Below are 21,591 nucleotides of genomic sequence, written 5' to 3' on the forward strand. Positions count from 1 at the left end.
TGCAGCCCAGGGGATTAATCTTTGCTCAGATAGAGTCTAAGGGTTAATTAGTTACTGACAATTATTTTAGAGAAATAGGAGCCAGTCTCCCAAGGGAGACAAAAAAACCAGTCGGATTGGGTTTTGCTGTGGTTACAGTGATTAACAACAGCAGAATTATGAGGGTATGTTCCTTCTTTAGCATTAATAATATTTTGATTTCTAGGAAAGAGCAGTCCTGTTCATAAAGAAAAAAGAGCTTGCTGATATTAATGACAGAGCCTGCAGGCTTCCATCCACGTGATGCGAAAAAACTATAAACACGTTCTGGGCCTGACCCACATGGGCAGGAAAAATTGTTGGTATGATGGAAAATTTGCAGAGTCATGCCCATCAAGAACAGGACTTATAGTGCAGTGTTGGCACACATGATGAGCACACACTACTGCACTTACCATAAAGTTTACCGGACAGTGTGTCAAGTATTAGAAGCCCAAACCAGTTGAAACACAGCCTATGTTCTGTAAGTTGAGTGAGCCAGAACTCATAAATACCCATTGCCCAGCCTAAGCTTTAGATTTCATATTTTAAAAGAGACACACAACTGCACCAAGGGCAAACATTGCCATGCTCACATTAATCCAGCTAGCACACGAACAGCAATGACGTGCCAGGGAGGACTATCAGAGTGTGTGCTGGTCAAGAAGACTGGCCACTGCCTGGATTTTCAGGGTTGTTGATGCCAGCTTTGGATGGAACAAAGCTATCATGGTTACATGGGTAGTTTTAGATGGAAATATATTCGAGAAAATTTATTTTCTTCTGCATTGCAAATACAAGAAGGAAAACCCCAGTAAAAGGAGAAAAGACTTTTACTCACGCAAACAGCTGGGGTAGCTGTAATATCCTGGAGCGCACTGGTCACATCTAAGTCCAGCGTAGTTACTATGGCACAGACACTGACCTCTAGGATCACATGTATTCTCCACTGAGCCGACACCATCACATTTGCATTCTGCACAGAGGAAAAAAAAAATCTGTCCTGACAGATACATGTTTAAATCATCAGTTATTTAAATTAGAATTTGCAAAAAAACCCCTTATCTTTAAATGTAAATCAATCATGAGAAAACCAGACAAACCATTATTTTACCACCAAAAATTAATACGCTGAAATAGATGTTTATTCTGTAACTGCCTCCTCAACCATTGATGATCACGTTCCTGCAATTCTATAATGTCCAGTTTAGAGATGCCTTGCAAAACGTGTAAGCGACAGAAATCCATCTTACAACATGAATAATGTCACATGAGAGAAGTACTTCACAGCTTTAAAAAAAATTACCTCTAAGAAACAGCATCCACCAAGCCAGACCAGGTCTAGTGGCTACCAAGATGTGTATAAGTAAACAATGCACAAGCACAAGCTCATGATGAACAAGGTAAAACGTGCCAAGATCTTAATTCTACAAGGTGGCAAGCAGTGCATTGCAGGAATCTGCGTGTAACACTAAAAGCATGTTGTCAGACTATAACTCCACAAATTTCTTGTGGAGTTATCACTATTTTGGCTAGCAGCTCCATCACAGATAACACATGCTGTTTTATTGAGATGATGCTGGACGTTACACAGGGTCATACTTCATAGGGACACAAATGGGAGCCCATCTGGGAATCCCAGACCTCCCAGGTACAAGTCAAAGTGTTGTAGTCAATCCCTTGGATTTTAAGACTGACAGAAATGACGAACTGACAGAAATATAAACCCAAAATATTCATGTTTCTGAATGCCCCTTTTGGTTCCTTTCTGCTGCAAAGACATCTGATTTTACTGTTTACTTCAAAGATGCTTGGAAAGATGCAGGGCTTGCTAGGAACTTAGTATAAGAGAAATATGAAGTATGAATACTGAAGCTTCCAAAAACTAGAGTCCACCTCTAGCTGAATATTATATTGCACTCTATCCTAATTTTAATACTACTGTTTTGTTTGAAGGCTTTATTTTGATATCACTCTATTTGAATAAAGCTTCTATTGAGTTCAACAAGGCAAGACCAGAGAGATTAGTGTAGTTGCAGCAGCCCAAAAGTTATAGATCTATCTCCCTCTTGAAGATGACAACTCCAAACAGGAGTAGCAGGCTGGGCTACTCACTTTCCACCACAGTTTGCAGCATGCTGCGTAAATTTAAGTTTAAACCCATTGCAGCTTATTTTAACTGAACAAACTGTGAACTGCAGCAGTTTTGAGTAATCCAACTGACTGTGTTTTCGACTATCTTTATCTGTCTTTTACAATTTGTTTTGCATGCTCTTTTAAGCTTTTATGTCTCTTTTCAGCTTTTGGTGTTCAACGATCAAACAAATTCAATATGGGTTTGATTTACTTTAAGATTGTTTCTTGATTCTGTTCTAAGGGGAAAAAAAAAGGTTATTTTAAAACCACTGAACACTGTGTACCAACAGAGAATCCTGATTTTATGTTTTTCATTAAAAAATGTTCATCTACTCCAGATAAAAACCACAGTCATGTGCTATTTCTTTGTTCCACCCATTGTGTTTGGTAACACAACACAACACCTTTGCAAGGTGTCATAGTTTCACCCCAGCTGGCAACTAGGTACATGCAACCATTCACAGCCCACCCATGGGATGGGGAGAAGAATTAGAAAAAAAGGTAAAACACAGCACTGTACACAGTGCTAAGAAGAAAATCAACCCTATTCCAGCCGAAATCAGGACACAAGGGCATAAAGAATTCTGCTGTCCATTCACAGGAGATAAAAAAGTGTATAAGCAGAACTGACATAGCCAACAACCAAAAATAACACGGTAGAAGAAAGTAAATCATAATGGTCTACAAAAATCTTGTTAATCTGAACAGGAAAGCACATACCAGAACTCAGCAATAGTCTATATTCTTTCTCAACATAAAGTTTACTAAGGATTAAGGGCCCCTCTCTCATTCACTGCAAAGGCAGACAAAACCTAGGGTCCAAGTAATACTTGATGCGGTCCTCATGCACACACAAGACTGTTATGTTATACTCCAAAAGTACATATCAGAAGTTATACTTCACTGATTTCCTTCTCTTGTAAAAAAGCAGGCTAGTCCTTGGTAGCACATACACTGGGGAAAGCCCATGGAGATTTTCCATGTTTCATGATTACACAGACAGAGGTTGGCTTGGTGACTGTCAGATGATCTTAAAACCAGGGAGAAATCACCATGAAGGGCAAAATGGGAGCTTCAGATTTTCAGAACACACATTTTACAAGGTACCAAACACAGACCCTCTGCAAAAGTAGATCAGTGCTTCCCAGCTCTGCTATGCCAGTTCCTTGGCAGCCAAGTCTGCCCTGTTGCTGTGGGCCTTCATGTGAGAATAGGCTGTGGTTATTAGTAAGACAGCTGTGCTGACTGAGGGTACATCAAATAGTCTGATCATGCAGAAAAATAAAACAACCCTGTGAGTAAACAGACTATATAATTTTTCTCTACTATGGAAACATGCCTGGAATTGGAGAATTAGAGTATATGAGTATTTCAGCACAAGAGTGCCTGCCTATTTACTAGTGTGAATGTTGCTCCAGCCACTGCAAAAAGGGTACACAAAAAGGGTATGCTCCTGTCTGCCTTTTCAGGGGCTTGTTTGATGCTGTACGTGCAATCAGCAGCCTTACCTTGGCAGGCAGGGAACGAGTGGTGGCCAGGCTGGCAGCTGTCACACTGAAGCCCAGTGACCCCTGAGCGACAAAGACACCTCCCAAGAAAGTCGCAGATTTCGGGCTGGGTACCTCCTGAGTTACATTCACACACTGCAAACGGGAAAAGGTATTTCAGAGGTAGTCTCTGCACAGGCTCTCTTATCTTTCTTGAAATAAAAATATTAAAAAAAAAAGTAAAAGCAACTCCCTGAGGCTCAACAGGATCAAAATTTTCTCATCAGATTTATTTTGATTCATAACAGTTTTTACTGATTGCCCACAACAGTAATAATTCAGCATCAAGGGAAACAACGAAAGAGCAAAAGAAGCTGGCTTGAAGTACTGGGTTCAATATCAGTACCAAAGCACTACACTTGGCCTGTTTCCACTCAGAGTCTGATTGATCAATACCGAGCGGTATGCCAACTATTGAAAGTAGTTCCATCTCTCCTGAGACTGTAATGAAACAATTTATGGCTTGGATTTACAATCTCAGGTGGGAGTGGTTAATAAAATGCCTAAAAAGACAGTCCAGAGATGGCTATTAAAGTTCAAAACCAGTTGGTTTTCTAGTATCCATGAGAAAGAGGAACTTGGTACATCAAAGTGATGCTGCAAACTCAAACATAATTTTTTTTAAAGAAAAACAAGGGTAAGTAACAGTAATGTTCCCAAAGGTATTCTAAATTTCATCAGTGTTACTAAATCCAACTCCAATTTGGAGTCTGGCAGCTGCATCACACAGCAAACAGCAACCAAGGAAACAGGGACATTATTCTAGATTGAAATCTCCCCTCATCACATTTTTCTTCTTCTTTGACTTGTGTGAGTTTTGGGAGAGCCCTGTATGAACACACCTAGATGGCAAAAGAACTTCATCCTTTAGTATAAAACTTGGGTTTGTGTTTTGGATATGCTTGCCAAAAGGAATGTTTGGCTTACCCTGGCAGAAGGGGTACTGAAAATACCCCACTGAACAGGTGTCACAGGAAAAACCCCCAAATCCAGTTCGACATCTGCACTGCCCGGTACTTCCATCGCAGTCATCACCCAGCGTTCCTGCGCCGTGGCACTGGCATGCTGAAGAACACATTCATAAAGAAAACATTTGCAGCATTATGATCATAAAGTTCTTATTTCCCTTGGAAGCCAGAGGCTGGCATTTACTCTGGAGCGCAAGCTCCAAGCATCAAAGAAACTATGGCACTTACGCAGACACTGGGGGCCAAAATACCCTGGTTTGCAGCCACCTTCTAGTTACAAGAGGAAAGGAAAAGAAAGAAACAAAGTTAGTGCAAAAAATAACACAATTCCTTGTCATTTTGCAGAGAAAAACAAGACCAGTGCTTAGTAATTACTACTCTTGAACCAAGAAAACTACCTGTTACATGCAAATCTCAGTTCAACAATGAACTGTAATTGTGCTAAGTCTGCCAGCACAAATTTACAACTTCTACACAGAAGCTTTCATTCAGAGGCATCTGCTTTTATGTCTTCAGATGCTGCTCTTTGAAAACGTAGATAGCTCAAGATCTGTTTTCTCCTGTTATATTCATTTTCCTTTGGAGTTTTCCTTCTTTTTTCTTTTAAAAAATTGTGAAAGAAGGGGATATGCAACAGAGCATACCCAGAGGCCTACCAGGGCAATTACTTTGGATGCTGTATGAAGGAGATAAGTGGTACAGGAGACTGAGGCTTTTTGGGTTGTGATGGCATCTGCAGACACTTTCAAGAAAACAATTGAGACTTGTAAATACATACATGGATTTGAATATACATACATGAATTTGTGCTGTCTGCTTATATCTAAATGTCTGCTACATTTGGAGAAGAAAACACTTCTTCATTTGCCAACATAAATTCCAGTTTTATTAAAGCTAATAGAAATAAAGGTAAGCATGTTGATTTTGGGATATGGAAAAGGTTACAAGGGGTTTTTTAAGTCATTAATCCTGACGTGCATTACAAGTACATAAGCGATTTAGTACTAGCTATGATGATGTCTCTGTTCTGCAGTACGATAACATATACTAAAAAATATAAGCCCACCAAAGGATTGGATTTCAGGCAGCTTTGCAGTTGGCTATATAAGAAATATGTAGTTCTCTTAGAAATCAAAGTCCTTCACTGCCAAGGGCAATGTACAATTTGCCAGGTGAAAGGGGATAGTCCTAAGGCAGAGGCCAGTTAGCATTAAGGAAGAGATTTACACCACAAATCAGGAGTTGTCATGTCAGAAAGTTGTACGTGTCAGAAAGTCTTGATGGATCTGTTCATAAGAGCACCAAACAAGATGGTCAGCCTCTCCTGCAGATGTTTGCCAGAGGCTGGTCAAAGCTATTTCGATCCATAACTCTTTCTGGAACTAGCCCACTAAACTCTAATACAATATGATGAACTTCTAGCAAGAAAAAAGGTTCTCTGAAAGATAAATGCCAACAGTGACAAAATTACTACATAAATCTCCATGAAAGAGCAATCTAAATGATTCTATGATTCTACGAAAGAGCAGACACCACTGAAACAGCGAAAAACAGCAACATGGGGAAAAACAGCGAAATGGGAAAAAGAAACACCAAGAACTTGCCTATTATGTCACCAGCCACAGCATCTCTTGGAATTGGAGAAGTAAAAGGATATACGGGAGTATCTTTAAAACAAAAGAAACAATGAGGTTTATTTGAAACAGATACATTGATTTCATTAAAAATAATGACAAACAATTCATCTCCTGTCAATACAGAGAGCATGATATTCATATGATTTCAGCTTAATTTTCTTTCAGTTAGGAACAGGGTAAGAAACATTTTACTTTTGATTTCCAATTCAGGTACAAACTTCCCTTCTCGAAATAACAGTATAAAAGGCCAGACATCATTTGGAAATTAAACCAAGCTGCTTTCCTGCTCCCTATATGCTTTCATGCAGAAAATTCACTTCCACCAAACAGTGTTAGGAGAGATATCTAGGGAGCTCCATATTTATTTCAGACTTCCTGCTTCCAGCTGAAGGTTCATCTCCTTCTATGTGGCATTACCACTTGCTACACGAACTGCCGAAATTCATGACAGGTACAGTACACCTCTGGAGCTTTTATTTAAAAATCCTCCAGATCGTTGGAATGTCTTTCCCATTCTTAAACATTCCTGCATTAAGATGGAATCCAAAGCCCATGAGACAAACATCAGTGGGACTTAGATCAATGTCTACCCGAGCTGAAATTATTTAAAAACGTTGGATTTCAATCAAGAGGATATATCAGATGTGACAATCTAGAATGCACTGTACAGACAGGATTTATGCTATCACAGCCATTGAATTCAAACAACATTCAATTTTTACAGGTGGGTTTTTTTTGTTTTGTACTGTTTTACCCTTCTTGTGTTTCTATCACAGTGCCTTTATTTTAGTCAGACCTCAAATCTTGCCCCAGAACAATACCTATTTTGTCAGAAACACACTTCTTTCTCCTAAAGGCACAAAACATCCCACCAATGCATTTTTACAATCTTTTCATGGAGTCCCAAGCTTCTATGCAGCAAATACAATCCTGATGTTACATTTTCTTCTCAGTTATTTTATATATAATTTTTTATGGCAAAAGCATTGTTTATAAGATATGCAAGTTCCAAATCCTAGGAGGTGTCAAGGAGAACACATACACAGTTTCTCTTCTCTCTCATTACAGTCATATTCTACTTCTTGATCCAAGTGGTCTTTATACCTAAAGACCCTGACACATGTTTAAATGATTTGTTCAAGGCTTTAGGACCGGAGTTCATGATTTACTGAGAGATAGGCTGTAGACTTAATGTCTTAAAAGAATGCAGAATTGTGAGAATGCAGCAAAATCTCTTTGATTTTCAAGTCATTACTGTTTTGTTAAATAAACCTGACTCTCTTCAGTATTATAACAACTGATTTATCAGATCATGTAAACATGTGAAGCTGAAATACCAGATGTTTTTTAACCAAGTCAAGTGTAATGAAAACTGTTAATTCTTTAATATGCCTTTAAAATAGAGAAAAAGAAGCATTTGTACTTGTATACTTACAGATACAAAATGGATAACCATAGAATCCATCGGCACAGCGTTCACAGTTTTCTCCCTGGAAATTCTGCTTACAGAAGCAGCGGCCAGACCCTTCCTCACAGCCTTCTGCATGCTCCAAGTTACAACTGCAGGCTAAATAAAGGTATCAGCAATTAGGCACTCTTTAGAAAATAATAATTTGCCTTTCACAGCAGCACACAGTGCCATTATAACAATAAATTTGCAGTTCTGAATGACTCGTTATTAAAAGAATTAACATTTTCATGCAGTTACATATTTCCCAAGGACTTTATATCATCAATACATCTCTTAGAAGAAAGACCCATGTTATTTTCTTAGAGTGAATAGGGTATTTTAATTCCAAAATCTGCACATCATTACTCCACAGCACTGCAGCAATTATCTTTTCTGTGGCAACTTCTCATATCTCTCCATGGTCTAGGCTAAGCACCACACTCCATCCATGTTCCCTGACACACAACATGCAGCATCAAGGCCATGGCTTTCCTGACTTCCCATTCATTTCAATACATAACTGTATTTTCATCCCACCTGTGACATGGATCCTTCAGCCTGGTTGTAATCCAACCCTTATCTCTTACCTATACTCAGTTCTTCTTTTTTAAATGTTTCATTAGTAATTATTCTATTGCATCCCTTCCCAGTAAACAGGTTCAGCATTGCATAAAATCAGAGTAGTGATCCCTGTGACCTTTTGAGCTATAGAACAACATCTTCAAGTGACCAAGAGCCAAAGGATACCTCACATGTACATTAGAGAGCTAAGAGAAGCAAGATCATGAGAAGAGATGAGAGTGGCTCCCTAGAGGTGCTGAGGTCCTCCTCACTGTGGGGTGTGTAGCAGTACCCCAGGTTTCCGTGATCCTATCTCCTCACTAGCCTTTACTGCCTTACTTCCTCCTATTGTCCTGCTGCTGGTCTGAAGCTTTATGCTCATATGACACATAAGTACAGAATAATATAATTAAAAAGGTCTAAAGCAAGACAGAAAGTCATTTGCAGATCTTCCCCAACATCTTTTGGCCACTTCTTCATTTTTCCTCCCCAAAAGATGCATCTTATGCCTTTATTATAGCCAAAAACTCTAAAACCACCACAAGAAGATACTGCATAGAGTAGGACTCACGTATACAGCCATCAGGAGCTCTCACTGGAACACCATAAGGACGATAGTAACCTTTTGCACACTTCTCACAGTTAATACCAGCTGTGTTATGCTGTGCAAAATAAAACAAAAGGAGAATATGAGTTAAAAAGAGGAACTTGGAAGAATTAAGAAACAGTAACATCCTGTTTCTGTATACAACTAAGAAAGGATTGGCACAGGAAAAAAAGGGAATATGACTGCAATGAAGACAGCAATCATCATGCATCCTTCTTTAACCACCTATTCTCTACAGGCTTCTGAATCATGGTATTCTTGCATAAAGCAGCTGAATTTTATCTTTAAAACAATATAAAGAAAATAACTATTTAAAAAATTATTTGGAAAATTCTCTTTATATCATGATATATCTTCTTATCATTCTTATGATACCTGCTTTCTTATCATAATAAATATATTGTTCAAGCAATCATGAATTTTTCCTCATACTATATATCAATTTTTTGCATACCCTGTGTCTAAGATCAGCCATATCAAAATAAACCAAAACTTAAACAGTCCAGCCAGCACAAAACAGATTTTTCCATTAGAAAAGTATATGTCTCTATAAATAAATGTTTTAGGCACACAGAAAAAAAATCCTAAGTAATTTGAACTACAGTAAAAATATGTAATTGCACTGTGAACACAGTCCTGAGTATATTTCAACCCGTGCAGCAAAGCTCTCTCCTGCAATGGGTCAGCGGGAGTCTGCAGCAGCAATGGCAAGTACCAGTTCAATAAATCATGGTCACATGAAGGCATCCTGATGAGCTTATAGATGTGTGAGCAGGGAACCAGAGCAGGAAGCTTTGCCCTGGAGCAACCAAAGCAGTTTCCCCCAGCTCCCACTCGCTGTTTAGTTCCTCCTTAGGGAGTGTTGCAATTCAGGGCTGAGCAGGGACCCAGTATTTACTAGAGGGACTGGTGGGCAGTTATGAACAGGGCAGCCAGGACACTGCACATTCTTCAGAGACTACTGGTGCTAACTCCAGTGGCACACCAGAGGCACCAGCCCAGACAGAACTTCAGGAAGAGGATGCCACTGTCCAGGTCTGGGGCGGTGGAGAGTGCCCGGGCCTCTCCCTGGAGCTTGGGGCAGGTCATTAACCTGTACAGAGCTTGAGGGTAAGGATCAGAGGACAGGCCAGCACAGCTGATACTGCAGACCACCTGAACAAGAAGGCAAATGAAACCTTCTTTAGGGAACAAGAGAAGGTGTTATTACTCAGATAACTACAGATACTACAGAGAGCTAGAGATACTACAGATAACTTTAGCAGGGCAATGCAGCAAGGTGCAAGCAATCCAGAAATTATTCTGAATGTATGAAAGACAATTTCTGATGTAGAGGTTCATGAACCACGTAGGGGAGATGCTCTGTTCCAAATGACACCCACTAACAAGGAAGAACATGTGAAGTTGAGGGCAGTGCTGGCTGCAGTGATCCCAAGATTGTGTATTTTACGATTCTAAGACAAGCAAGCAAGATTAATAGCAGAATTACAATTCTGGGCTTCTGAAAAGCAGATTTTGCCTTGCTCACGTAGGTGCTTTGGGAATATTCTGTGTGAAACTCTCCTGGGGGGAAAGAAGACCAAGAGAGGTAGTTGATTCTCAGGTACAGCCTCCTTAGAAAAACAACAGTTCTTTCCAATGTGCAAGTATGGCAGAAGGTCAGAACAGATAAACACAGATTTCCTGATTGACCTCTAACTCAGAAACAAAGTACACAGAAGGTAGAAGCAGGGACAGGCTACTTGGTGGCAATACAAAGATATTGCCCAAACGTGCAGGAGTGGAGTTAGGAAAGCTAAAGCCTAGCTGGAGTTAAAACTAGAAAGGAAGATGAAGTGCAAAAGGAAAAGTTTCTAGGAGTAGAGCAGCAGCAAAATAAAAGACAATGGGAATTCACTGCTCAGTGTGGAAGGAGATCCAGTGAACAAATCATCTTAGAACACACAAAGGACTGGAAGGTGACAGGACATATTTAACATAGTTCACCTAGGGCAAAGTATGCCCCATCAACTTCATGAATCTCTCTTACCAAAGGTGCACAGCAATAGGATGAGAGGCAACAGGCACAGATTGGAACATGGGAAATTCCAATAAGATATTGGGGGAAAAAAATTATCAAGTCAAACACGTGAACAGGTTGCCATGAGTGGGTATGCCATTCCAATCCCGGGAGGAGCTCAAAGTTTGGATGAACGAGTTCCTGAGCAACCCGACCAAATTAGACCTGGTCTGAGTAGGGAGTTGGACTATGTGATTTCCAGAGCTCCACTGTTATAAGACTCTAAAGAAACTATCTTTGTATGCAACATTTCCACTCTATCACTTCTTCGTTGAGGCATCCATTCCTAACACTTCTTTCCCCCCGATGAAAACAGAAAAAGTAAATTTAAATCCATGTACTTTATTAATTAAAAAAAATAAATCTATAATTAGATTTATGGTAAACTCAATCCAAATTCACTTCCACAAAATTAACTGCAAACAATTCATAACAGTCACATAGCATAGAACTCATAGATTTAGACTAATTTTGCTCTTTTCTATCCTGGAAGAAATATAAAAGAAATGTTCTCTCATGAACAAAGAGCTGACAGAAAGGACCAACATGATAAATCTTACTAGACTGCATGAACAAAGTTCTGCACAGAAATGTCAACTGGAAGACAAAGAACATTTCTTCTACCCATGCTAGTAAAAATAGCTCTACTCTCTTCTGACTGCCTTTTGGACAATATCTGATTATATTGTGGCAATAATAATATGGAAAACATACTCTTTACTGGATATTTCCTTTTTTTGTTCCTTAAATACAGCTATATTTTTAAATGCACAGCATGATAATACATAAATCATGAGGTTTCACAGGAACACAGACTTGATGACAATTTTCCTGTAATGCAACGTTCTGGTCAGCTGCTTGTCACCACACATCATGCACCAGATGACTAGACAACAAAAGGAAGACAGACTTCCAAACAAGTTTGGATGTATTTAACCACGAAGTCACTGAAGCAATGAATAATTCAGGTTGAAAGGGATCTCAGGAGGTCAAGTGGTTCAGTTTCACTCAAAGCAGAGATAAATCCAAGATTAGATCAACTTTATCAGAGCCTTTTATGATCTTTCCTCGTAGTAATTAGCCAGAGTAGAATGAGCAAGCTACTCAGAATGAGAGACATTCTTTCTCTTTCCAAGAACATATTCTCCATCTGGAGAAAAGATGTTCCAGGAGGATAGAGGTACCTAATGACAGTTTTCCTCTACCTAAAGAGGGAGTTACAGACAGAAGTTAAGATAGAACCAACTCTTGTCACAGATGCACAACAAAAGTCCCAAAGCCAACTATCACAAGTTGCAATTGGGTAAATTCCTACTGAACAGTAACAAAAATCTCTTTACCATGAGCGTGATTAAGTGCTATAAAAGATTACCCAGGGTCTGTGTAATGTGCATCCTTGGTCTAATTTTCAGAAGTAACTGGGTATTTCTCAATGCAACTAGATAAAATTTTGCACCTAGCCTTGGTTTGAGTGAAGCACTAGTCTAGATGACTTCCAGAGGTCCCTTGAATGATTCTGTGCTTTTCCAATACCAGTAAGTTTTCATCTTGGTAGAGTCTATATCCTCCTTTACTTCTGCTGATGAGGGAGAACCCTCTGTGTTTTGCTGCAGTAAGGAACCACCTGGCCTGAGCTGGCATTTTATTTGGTTAATTTTACTTCCTTCTGTTAAGCAAGAAAATGTTTTCATAGTAGATTGAATTGTTACATTATGTGGTTTTATTTGAATCACACAGGACTGAGCCAATAAATACAATTTGTATATGTATTTTACACATTAACAAGTATTGTTGTACAATGTAAATTATTTTCACACATCTTTTTCCATGCTTTGAGTACACCAGAAAAAAAATAGGCCTATCTAGACTAGTCAGCCCCAAAACTATTGGTGTGGAGACAATTCCACTCCAGTAGCCCTTCTTCAATCATCATTTATTTAAACTGATCAAAATGACATTTTTACCTGGCAGTTAATGCAGACTCCTCCACCTTCATAATGCCCATGGATGTTTAAGCTTTCTCGACGCTGATCAACATCAGCATCATAGTAGCAATCAGTGGCATGTCCATGGCAATTGCAGGCTGAAAAAGTAATATTCCAAGTCAGTTTTCTTTTTTGCTGAAATTCAGTAACGTAGCAAAGTGGAAAAGAAGCTTAGATTTTTTGTATGGGTATACTCAGGCATGCTGGAATACACTCAAAAGCACATATTTACCTATCAACAACTGAAATTTCATATTTTCATACCAGAAACATAGTACAGTCATGTAGTAATGAAGAAAAAGTGCTGCTAGGCTTATCAGAGGAGGCAACAGTTGTACCATCTCAAGCCTATTTATTTATGCATAAATGCAGAACTAGGAAGCTCCAGAAGAATGGTTACAGCAATTTTTTAAAATTATCAAAACCATGCTCAAATGTTTATTCTATTTTTTCATGTCTAACAAGATACATCTGGGCTGATGTTCTGTGCACGAAACCTTTATTTAAAATAAACAATTACAGATAAGATATACGTATTTAAACAGAAATACCTACACCAAAGAACTCTCATATTCAGCTGTAGATACAGATATACCAGCAAGCTTGGCTATACATTTACCCAGCTGCTGTCTTCTGAATGGAGACGTTTTAAATATGGGTTGATTCTACTTCCCGAGAATTGTGAATACAAGAAGTGTGGTTTAGAGAAGTATGGTATGAAGAACAGTAATACCACCAACAATATTGTTGTTGTTGTTATTATTATTATTTAGAAAAGGATAGAATTGGGTGACTGAGATAACCCATTTCCCCAGTGTACGGTTGTTTATAGTCTCAGCTGTGATAAATTTTACTTTAGGTGGTTTGTGGCTAGCTCCTTTCCTTTACTTTTCCCTCCCGTTAAGCTAAACAAATGTAACAGCTGAACTCAGAGTTGCTCTGAATCCATCTACACACATATGTTCTGCTACACTTCTTCTCATAGATGTTAAGAATGTACTGCTCAGAAGAGATCAAGAGATATCCGTGAGGCTTTGCTTGCAGGCACATCAGCCTCACAGGTGCTTCACCCTAGGATATTCACCTATTGAAAACATCTGAGATAAATCCACTGATGTATCCACTTGTGGCCTTGTACAGACATCAGGCCTTCACCAATCTCCTTAGATCAAGGTGGGAGAACTTAATCCCAAAAAACTTTGCTCTTTTATCTTTGGCAAAAAGGCCTGGCAACATATATTGCAGGGCCAGTCTAATGTTTGAGTAAAGGGTGATGGATTTACCCAGAAAATAATTTATATAATTTCCTATAGATCAGTTATTTGTCTCTCATCTTAGTTAAAACTAATCCCTTCCCATTAGTCATATAAAGCTCTGCCTGTCTTCACTGAAATCTTCCAGAACTATAATATAATTCAGAGTAGTAACCAAACATAACAGCAATCAAACAGAATAAATCAAAGGGCATGGTCATGGTTTTGCCAGAAACTCATCCCACGTCCTCTTTTTTCTCATCTGATCTTTCCTCACTGGAAAGGAACAAATAGGAATTTTCCTGAAAGAATGCAGGAACCAAAAAAGGCTTCCCCAAGCATCTGCATGCTAGTTGAGCCTTTAATTACAGCTGCTTCGGCACTCCAGAGAAACCTTCCCAGGAAATTCCTCAAGTTTTGAATTGACAATGCTATTATTTCATGTTTAGGGAAACCCTTCCTTCATCTGGACCTGGGGATACAATACTCTGGAAGGCAATAGGCTACAGAAGTTAAGGGTCCTGGCCCTTCTTTCTTCATTCTGAGGGAAGTATATGGGAGATAATTCCTCCAAACTCTATTCTAAGCACCTGGCGCAACTGGGAGCTCAACTCAGGGACAAGTGATTCTCCACGCCTTGCTACATGATCATACAGACGAGGGAAACTGAATAATTCTCTGTATCTGCTCCGTGTTCTTATATCTGAACAGCTGTGGACAAGGAAACCCTTTCCTAGAAACTAACAGCCACACAGCTGAGGTGCTGGCCTGCCATCAGGTTCCCTTATGGTCTGCTGACAGGAAACCAGACAGGTCAAGACTGGGTTCCCTGGCCAGGTTGTGATAGCCCAGGAAGAACTTTGGGGGTTTTTATTCATGTAATTGTTCAAGAAAACAAAACATTGCACAAATGACATGCTGGCTCAAGATATTAAGTCAGAAAAGGAAAGAAGAGAATATAAAAAATATATGTATATATTTACAGTGTAAATAATTGCTCCCATGCCTCTAGGGCCAAACCGTCTCTGAGCTACAGCTCACATGTCTTCTAACAGCAACGGGAAATTATTTCCTCTGACTATAGTAATAGCATGTTCTCTTAGAGGGCAATAGAGACTCCTATCTCATCAAGCATGTTTTCACCACTTCAGGCCATTTGCTGTCCCATACAGTACTGGGAAACTCGTAACAAAATGTTGGGCTGATCCCTACAAGCTCCCACCAACCTCTTTCGGTTTCTCTCAAAGAACCTCAGGCTTCTGGAAAGTAATGGGGTTGCTTTAATTCCCTCACTAATGGCTGCCAGCAAAAGAGGTCTGCACCTGGCAAATGCTCTCAACAAATCACCTCAAACCGCTAGGAGCAATCCATACTAAAAAGGCTATTTTTTTCAGAGGCACTTAGAAACAGTTGTTTTGGCTCAGAATCTTGTAGATGATATTCTATAAACTCACTCTTTAAAAAACATGACATTATTTATGCTCTTTATCTATCTCTTTTCTGGCAGAAAATATTTTCCTTTCAAACAGGGGAACTTGAATGAGGTTTCAGATATTGTTCGAAAACTGTCCCAACATGCCTACTTCCTATCAAACATTTTAATCACACACAACCTCCCTTCCCCCTCCCAAGTCACACTACTGCAGTTTTCATTAAACAAGTCATCTCTTTATTCCTCAAACTAATTATACAGGTACATCTCTTTGGCTTTCGAATAAAGTTCTCCTGTTAACAGTTTGTACCCACTGGCTATGCTACTCTCAGGAAAGGCAGACGGGAAATACAGATTGGGCCAGACACAAAGGAGATGGCTGTGCACAAAGGTTGCAACACTTTCTGTACCACACTACCTGGTTTCTGGCCAGAGGGATGCAAAACACCTCTGTGTGACAGCACATAACCATCACCAAAAGAGAGTCTGTGCCGTCGCTTTCTTTAACAAAAGAATAAAAGACAGGGAAGTGGGAGAAAGGCGAATGAGTGGCCTTCTCCAGCTTGGCTACTTTGTCTGGCTAGCACACTCCAAACTCCCAACTACAAGTGTGGGATCACCAGGACTCCCCAGCAGGAACACCTTTTTGCCCACTGACATACAGCCAGCGAGGGACAACTATCAGCATGAGAAGGGAGGGCAGCTCAAGCACCCGTAAGCAGCGGCAGCCTTGAGCAATCTCTCTGCAATCTGAACACCAAGATGCCTCTAGTCTCTGCTCTTTTGGGGGAATCCACAGTCTGTCAGCAGACAGCTATGACTGGGGAGAGATGTTGACTCAGTGTACTACAAGATGGCTTCCACCTTTCTCATGTCGTATTTTCACACAAATTAGTATTTTAGATGTTTAGTAAGAAAGAAGAACATAAATAATATTCACTGCATCATCTTTTTCTCATTGCTGTATGGAAAGAATTTCCTCTGTAAAGAAAAAAGGGTGTTAAAACATGCAGTGTGCTAGTTAAGTTCAATGAACGTGTGTGCTGCAGCTAATTCCCACCATCTTGTCAATACCCCTTTTAACCCACCATCTTTTCGGCTACTCACGTTCACATATGTTTGTGCTCCCGGCTGTTGCAGGTTGCCATTGTTTCTGATTATATCCAGGGCAGCAGTGATCACAGGTTTCCCCACAAGTGTTATGCTGACATTCACACTGAAACCTACAGATGAGAAACGCTCTTAATGAAGCTGAATTTCAAAGTTTTTTTCTTAATTTTTTAAATAAAAATTATTATTTGTCTTAATTTTACTGCAGTCCAAGACTAACATCTGTGTGAAAAGGACAGGATATAAGCTCACATGTAAAGAGGTCAACCAGTAATACTGGAACATTTTGGAACTTCCATAAAATTCTTCATGATTGACTACTTTAACCATGTAATTATGAGTTTATTAGCACAGATTACTTATAGAGAACATTTATAATTGCATTTAATAGACTGGATTATGAAACTATTCTAGAATAATAAACAAAGATGATATATAACAATTTAGGATGTATTCTATTTCAGCTTCATTCCAAGGCTTAGGTTAGTTGACCCACAATAAATCAAAATATTTATCACCTTTATATGCACACTTTCATAATTTTTTCATTATGCTTTGTTTACAATGATTTTATCAGTGCTTTTAATAAACCAAGATCATAACTTCATCTATTATTTTAACAATTTCTCTATTCATCGAGAAATTTATTTTTTTAAATTTAGCTGAATAGCCTATGTAAAAAGCAGGCTTTAATTATGGGCTAGGTCTATCACGCATAGCAACTAAATCCCAGGAGAACAAGGACTTTGAGACTGGAGAGGCCTTTTCCAATTTTCCTCTCTTATCTATGTAGTCTAATAATAAATGATAATACATTTTCAAGTATAACCATCCTATTCCTGTAGATTTTACAATTTCTGTACTTACTCTTCTCTAATATAGACATCTTGAATGGAAGCACTCATCTCCCCACTTGCTGCTCATTAAAACACAACAGAAAATATTTCATTGTCCTGATAGAAGATTGTTTCAATGCCATCACAGATAAAAGCAACAGCTGGTTTAAACCAGGTTTTTAAAATATGTTTTAGACAGCCTGACTATTCAGTCACTTCCATATAGCAGGTGAGCCGAGGAGTCTGATCTAACTCTTTGTGAAATCAATGTGGAGATCATAAACTTCACAAGGAAAGGGAATGGTTATTTTTTTCTAGTAATGATTGAAAGCCACTGAATCTAGGCTGAGCTCAGTTATAATGCTCAATACCTCTATGAAGTTCACTGATTTTGTTTCTGAGTTGGATTTCCTGCTGTAAGAGGTCATATCAATTCATGTTTCCAAAAAGAACAAAGGGTTTCTAAGAAATTATTCAATCTGCCAAGCTTCTATTTCAATTAAAAAGAAAACTCCAAGTAAAGACTTTTTATTATTATATTTCCCATTAAATATATTCCCTTGTGACATGTTTTCTTGTTAACCATTAGTAGATTCTACTTTTTTAAAAATGTAATGGAAAAAATCGCTGTAAGACCGTATCATTCTATAATAAAAAAAGATCATTTGAAAATATTTATGTATTGTTTTTATTAAATCCATGTTATGCTCCATTTACTTACTGGTATTGGTTTTCAGCACTCTTTGCCTTACATTCTTCAGCATGGCCATGGCAAACACATCGGCCACCAATACTGATGTCCTTTATACTGTAGTAATACTGTGGAACAAGTACAAGAAGTATTTATACGTCTTTCCTTACTTGTATTATGTCAGAAATACCAACATCACATTGTTAAATCTTGCTTATTAGAACTTTAAAGGCACAACTTTACAAAAAGCCAAATCAGGTAGCCAATAATCAACCTTCTGTTGGTGATGTCTCAGTATGAGACATCCAGCAAATCAAATACCCATGGGGCACCTAAAAGGAGCAGGCTTGTGCAGTTCACAAAAAACACATGTTGCTGAAGCTCTCCATTCCCCAGCAGCTACACAGTCACCAGTACCCAAGCCCAAAGCTTGTTCCAAGTCAGCTTGAGGATGGAGATGTAAATTACTGTCAACACATCAGTTCATGAGACTGTGGTCTGATCAACAAACAGGACATGCTGGTAAGGGCAGTGTAGTTTCCCCATTCAGTCAAAAACTATCACTAAACAGCAGGAAAAGACTGAAATTACCACCTTGGTCAAAATCACTCATGGCTGAAGATGGATTTGAAACTTTGACCTGAAGTTGAACCACTTTGTATCTCATCCCCATGCCTTGCAAACATACAGAAAAAAAAAAAATTTAGTTGGTTCAACTCAGTGGAAATATCATTAGTGTACACATATCAATAGCAACTTCTGCATACATTTTTGTAGCTCAGAAGTTGTTTCCTTGTCTCCTTATGGCCACTGGAGGACAAAGAGAAAAAGAGTTGCAACGCCATGCAGGTACATCTCCTGTGCTCACTCTATTCGCAGTACATCCCTTGTAAGCCTAGACTCTCTCTGTGGTGATCCTTCTCCTCTATTCAGCGTTAGTGAGGCCACACCTGGAGTGCTGTGGCCAGATTTGTACTCTCTAATACAAAAGACACCATGTGCCTGAGAGCACTGTCCAAAGGTTTCTTGAATTCTGTCAGGCTTGGTGCTGTGGCCACTTCCCTGGGGAGCCTGTTCCAGTGCCCAACCACTCTCTGGGTGAAAAAACTTTTCCTAATACGCAACCTAGACTTCCTCTGACACAACTTCAGGCCATTCCCTTGGGTTCTGTCACTGGTCACCACATAGAAGAGATCAGTGCCTGCCCCTCCTCTTCCCCTCATGAGAAAGTTGTAACCGTAATGAGGTCTCCCCTCAGTCTCCTCTTCTCAAGGCTGAACAGACCAAGTGATTTCAGCTGCTCCTCATACGGCTTCCCCTCAAGGCCCTTCACGACGTCTGTTGCCCTCCTCTGAAGACTCTCTAATAGCTTAATGTCTTTCTTATACTGCAGTGCCCAAAAGTGCACACAGTATTCAAGGTGAGGCTGCACCAGTGCAGAGCAGAGCAGGACAATCCCCTCTCTTGACCGGCTGGCGATGCTTTGCCTGATGCCCCCCAGGACACGGTTGTCCCTCCTGGCTGCCAGAGCACTGCTGATTCACATTCAACTTGCCATTGACCAGGACCCCCAGGTCCCTTTCCGTGGCACTGCTTTCCAGCACCTCAATCCCCAGTCTGTACAAACATTCCAGGTTGCCCCATCCCAGATGCAGAATCCGGCACTTCACCTTGTTGAACTTCATAAGGTTTGTGATTGCCCAGTCCTCTAATTTGTCAAGGTCTCTCTGCAGGACCTCTCTGCCTTTGACGGAATCAAGAGCTCCTCCCAGGTTTGTGTCATCTGCAAACCTGCTTAGTATCCCTAAGTTTTCATCTGTTTCTGTAATAAGTTTAACATAAAGATTTTTTTAAGACTATTAACTATTTCATAGACTTGGAGGGTCTCTACAATAAAAATTTGCACTCTCTTTTAGCAATTTAATAAAACACTTGACATCTCATTCATCTATCCTACACCCCGTGGCTAGGATAACATCAGAAGTTCTTCATACTAAAGCTGTGCTGCTCACCAAGTAAACAAAATACTGCATTTACATCTGCCTGCAAGTAACATCTCAAAGTTTACTTAAGATAATAAAGGCAATTAATGAAACTGCTATCAAATAACTGGAATAGCTTTATGTTTTCCAGTACCAAAACGCTCACACGCATTTGCGCAGTGCCTCACCCCAGGGCTTCCTCCAATTGTTACCAGATCTTCATTTTAAAAGAAAAGGTTAAAAATAGCAATACAATATGAAGTCTTCAATCTCTGTGAGTATATGAATTTCTGTCTGGTGTTCCCTTGAGGAAGCTGAATTTCCTTACATTTCCCCACAGAACAGGAGTGGGACTTCAGCCTTCAAGCTCTTAGATTGCCCAAAATCCACAGAAAACACCTAGGCATCTCGAACAATTTGTGGAAGGATAGTAACTTTCAAGTACAGCCTTTGATTCCTGCTCCTTCAGAAATTCAGGTACCGTTTACAGAGAATTTTTCTTTGGATACAAATAACAGAAAGTAGTTTCAAAAAAAGTTGAAGAGATTTGGTTCCTCGGTTCTGTGTAAGATTGTTTAGAATATTTCTGCTTTGGCTCTTCATAGCTCCTATGATGCACCAAACTTCCTTCCATATTAGAAAGCAGGGAATGAAGACAGTCTGTTACAAAATCATTAATCACTACTTCCCCTCCATAAATCTGTGCTCACCTAGTTACCTTCTTGTCTCAAATGAACCTGGAGAAAATATGGGGATTTAAAGGCGAGCCAGCGTAAATTTCATTGTTAGCATGTTGCACACTTAAAACATTCAGACCATTTTTTGGTCTCTAACATGCTTTAATATGATTGTTGAGTACACACGTCTCAGTGAAAACAGTACTTACTCTGCGAGTTACAGTGGGGTCCCGCTGAGCTTTGGATATCAAGTGTCCAAGAAGAGTATTAGTTCTGAGAAAACGAAGGCGAACGTTTGTTGCTTTTGTGAATTCTCGAAGATTAGGGGAATAAGTAAAGTTTTTTGCTCCTGGGCGGCCATTTACCAAAGATACTACGACCTAACAAAGAAGTAAGCACGTTTTTGTTAAAATATATCAACTGCAAGTGCCAGCGGTGGCACAAAGCAAAATAAATAAAAGAATCCAAAAACTAACTATTGTTTCTGAACGTATTTGCTGTAACAACTAGGCATTTCATGCTGAAGCCAGGATATTGGGAAAAATAGTGTTGTTAGTCTTGGCCCTTCCTGAATTCTTATTATCCATATGGCACACTGGAAAAAAAAAAGAAAAAAAAGTGCCTCTCTCTGTTTTGGAAACA

At 39.4% G+C, this 21,591-nt stretch overlaps 1 protein-coding gene across 2 annotated transcripts in view; it reads right to left on the bottom strand.

Annotated features, from left to right (window-relative positions):
* The window catches only part of LAMA3 (laminin subunit alpha 3), a 114,287-nt gene that overhangs the window by 73,305 nt on the left and 19,391 nt on the right, over nt 1-21,591 (bottom strand). For both annotated transcript variants that reach the window (XM_064655077.1, XM_064655067.1), the window contains exons 5-15: nt 21,159-21,329; nt 18,321-18,418; nt 16,761-16,876; nt 12,948-13,066; nt 8,889-8,979; nt 7,742-7,873; nt 6,274-6,336; nt 4,898-4,939; nt 4,629-4,766; nt 3,663-3,797; nt 860-994 (exon numbers count right to left, since the gene is read on the bottom strand). In XM_064655077.1, coding sequence (XP_064511147.1) covers nt 860-994; nt 3,663-3,797; nt 4,629-4,766; nt 4,898-4,939; nt 6,274-6,336; nt 7,742-7,873; nt 8,889-8,979; nt 12,948-13,066; nt 16,761-16,876; nt 18,321-18,418; nt 21,159-21,329 — 1,240 coding nt within the window. The remainder of the gene's footprint in view (nt 1-859; nt 995-3,662; nt 3,798-4,628; nt 4,767-4,897; nt 4,940-6,273; nt 6,337-7,741; nt 7,874-8,888; nt 8,980-12,947; nt 13,067-16,760; nt 16,877-18,320; nt 18,419-21,158; nt 21,330-21,591) is intronic.

The sequence above is a fragment of the Pseudopipra pipra genome, chromosome 1, assembly GCF_036250125.1.
Source record: "Pseudopipra pipra isolate bDixPip1 chromosome 1, bDixPip1.hap1, whole genome shotgun sequence".
NCBI classification, from domain to species: domain Eukaryota; kingdom Metazoa; phylum Chordata; class Aves; order Passeriformes; family Pipridae; genus Pseudopipra; species Pseudopipra pipra.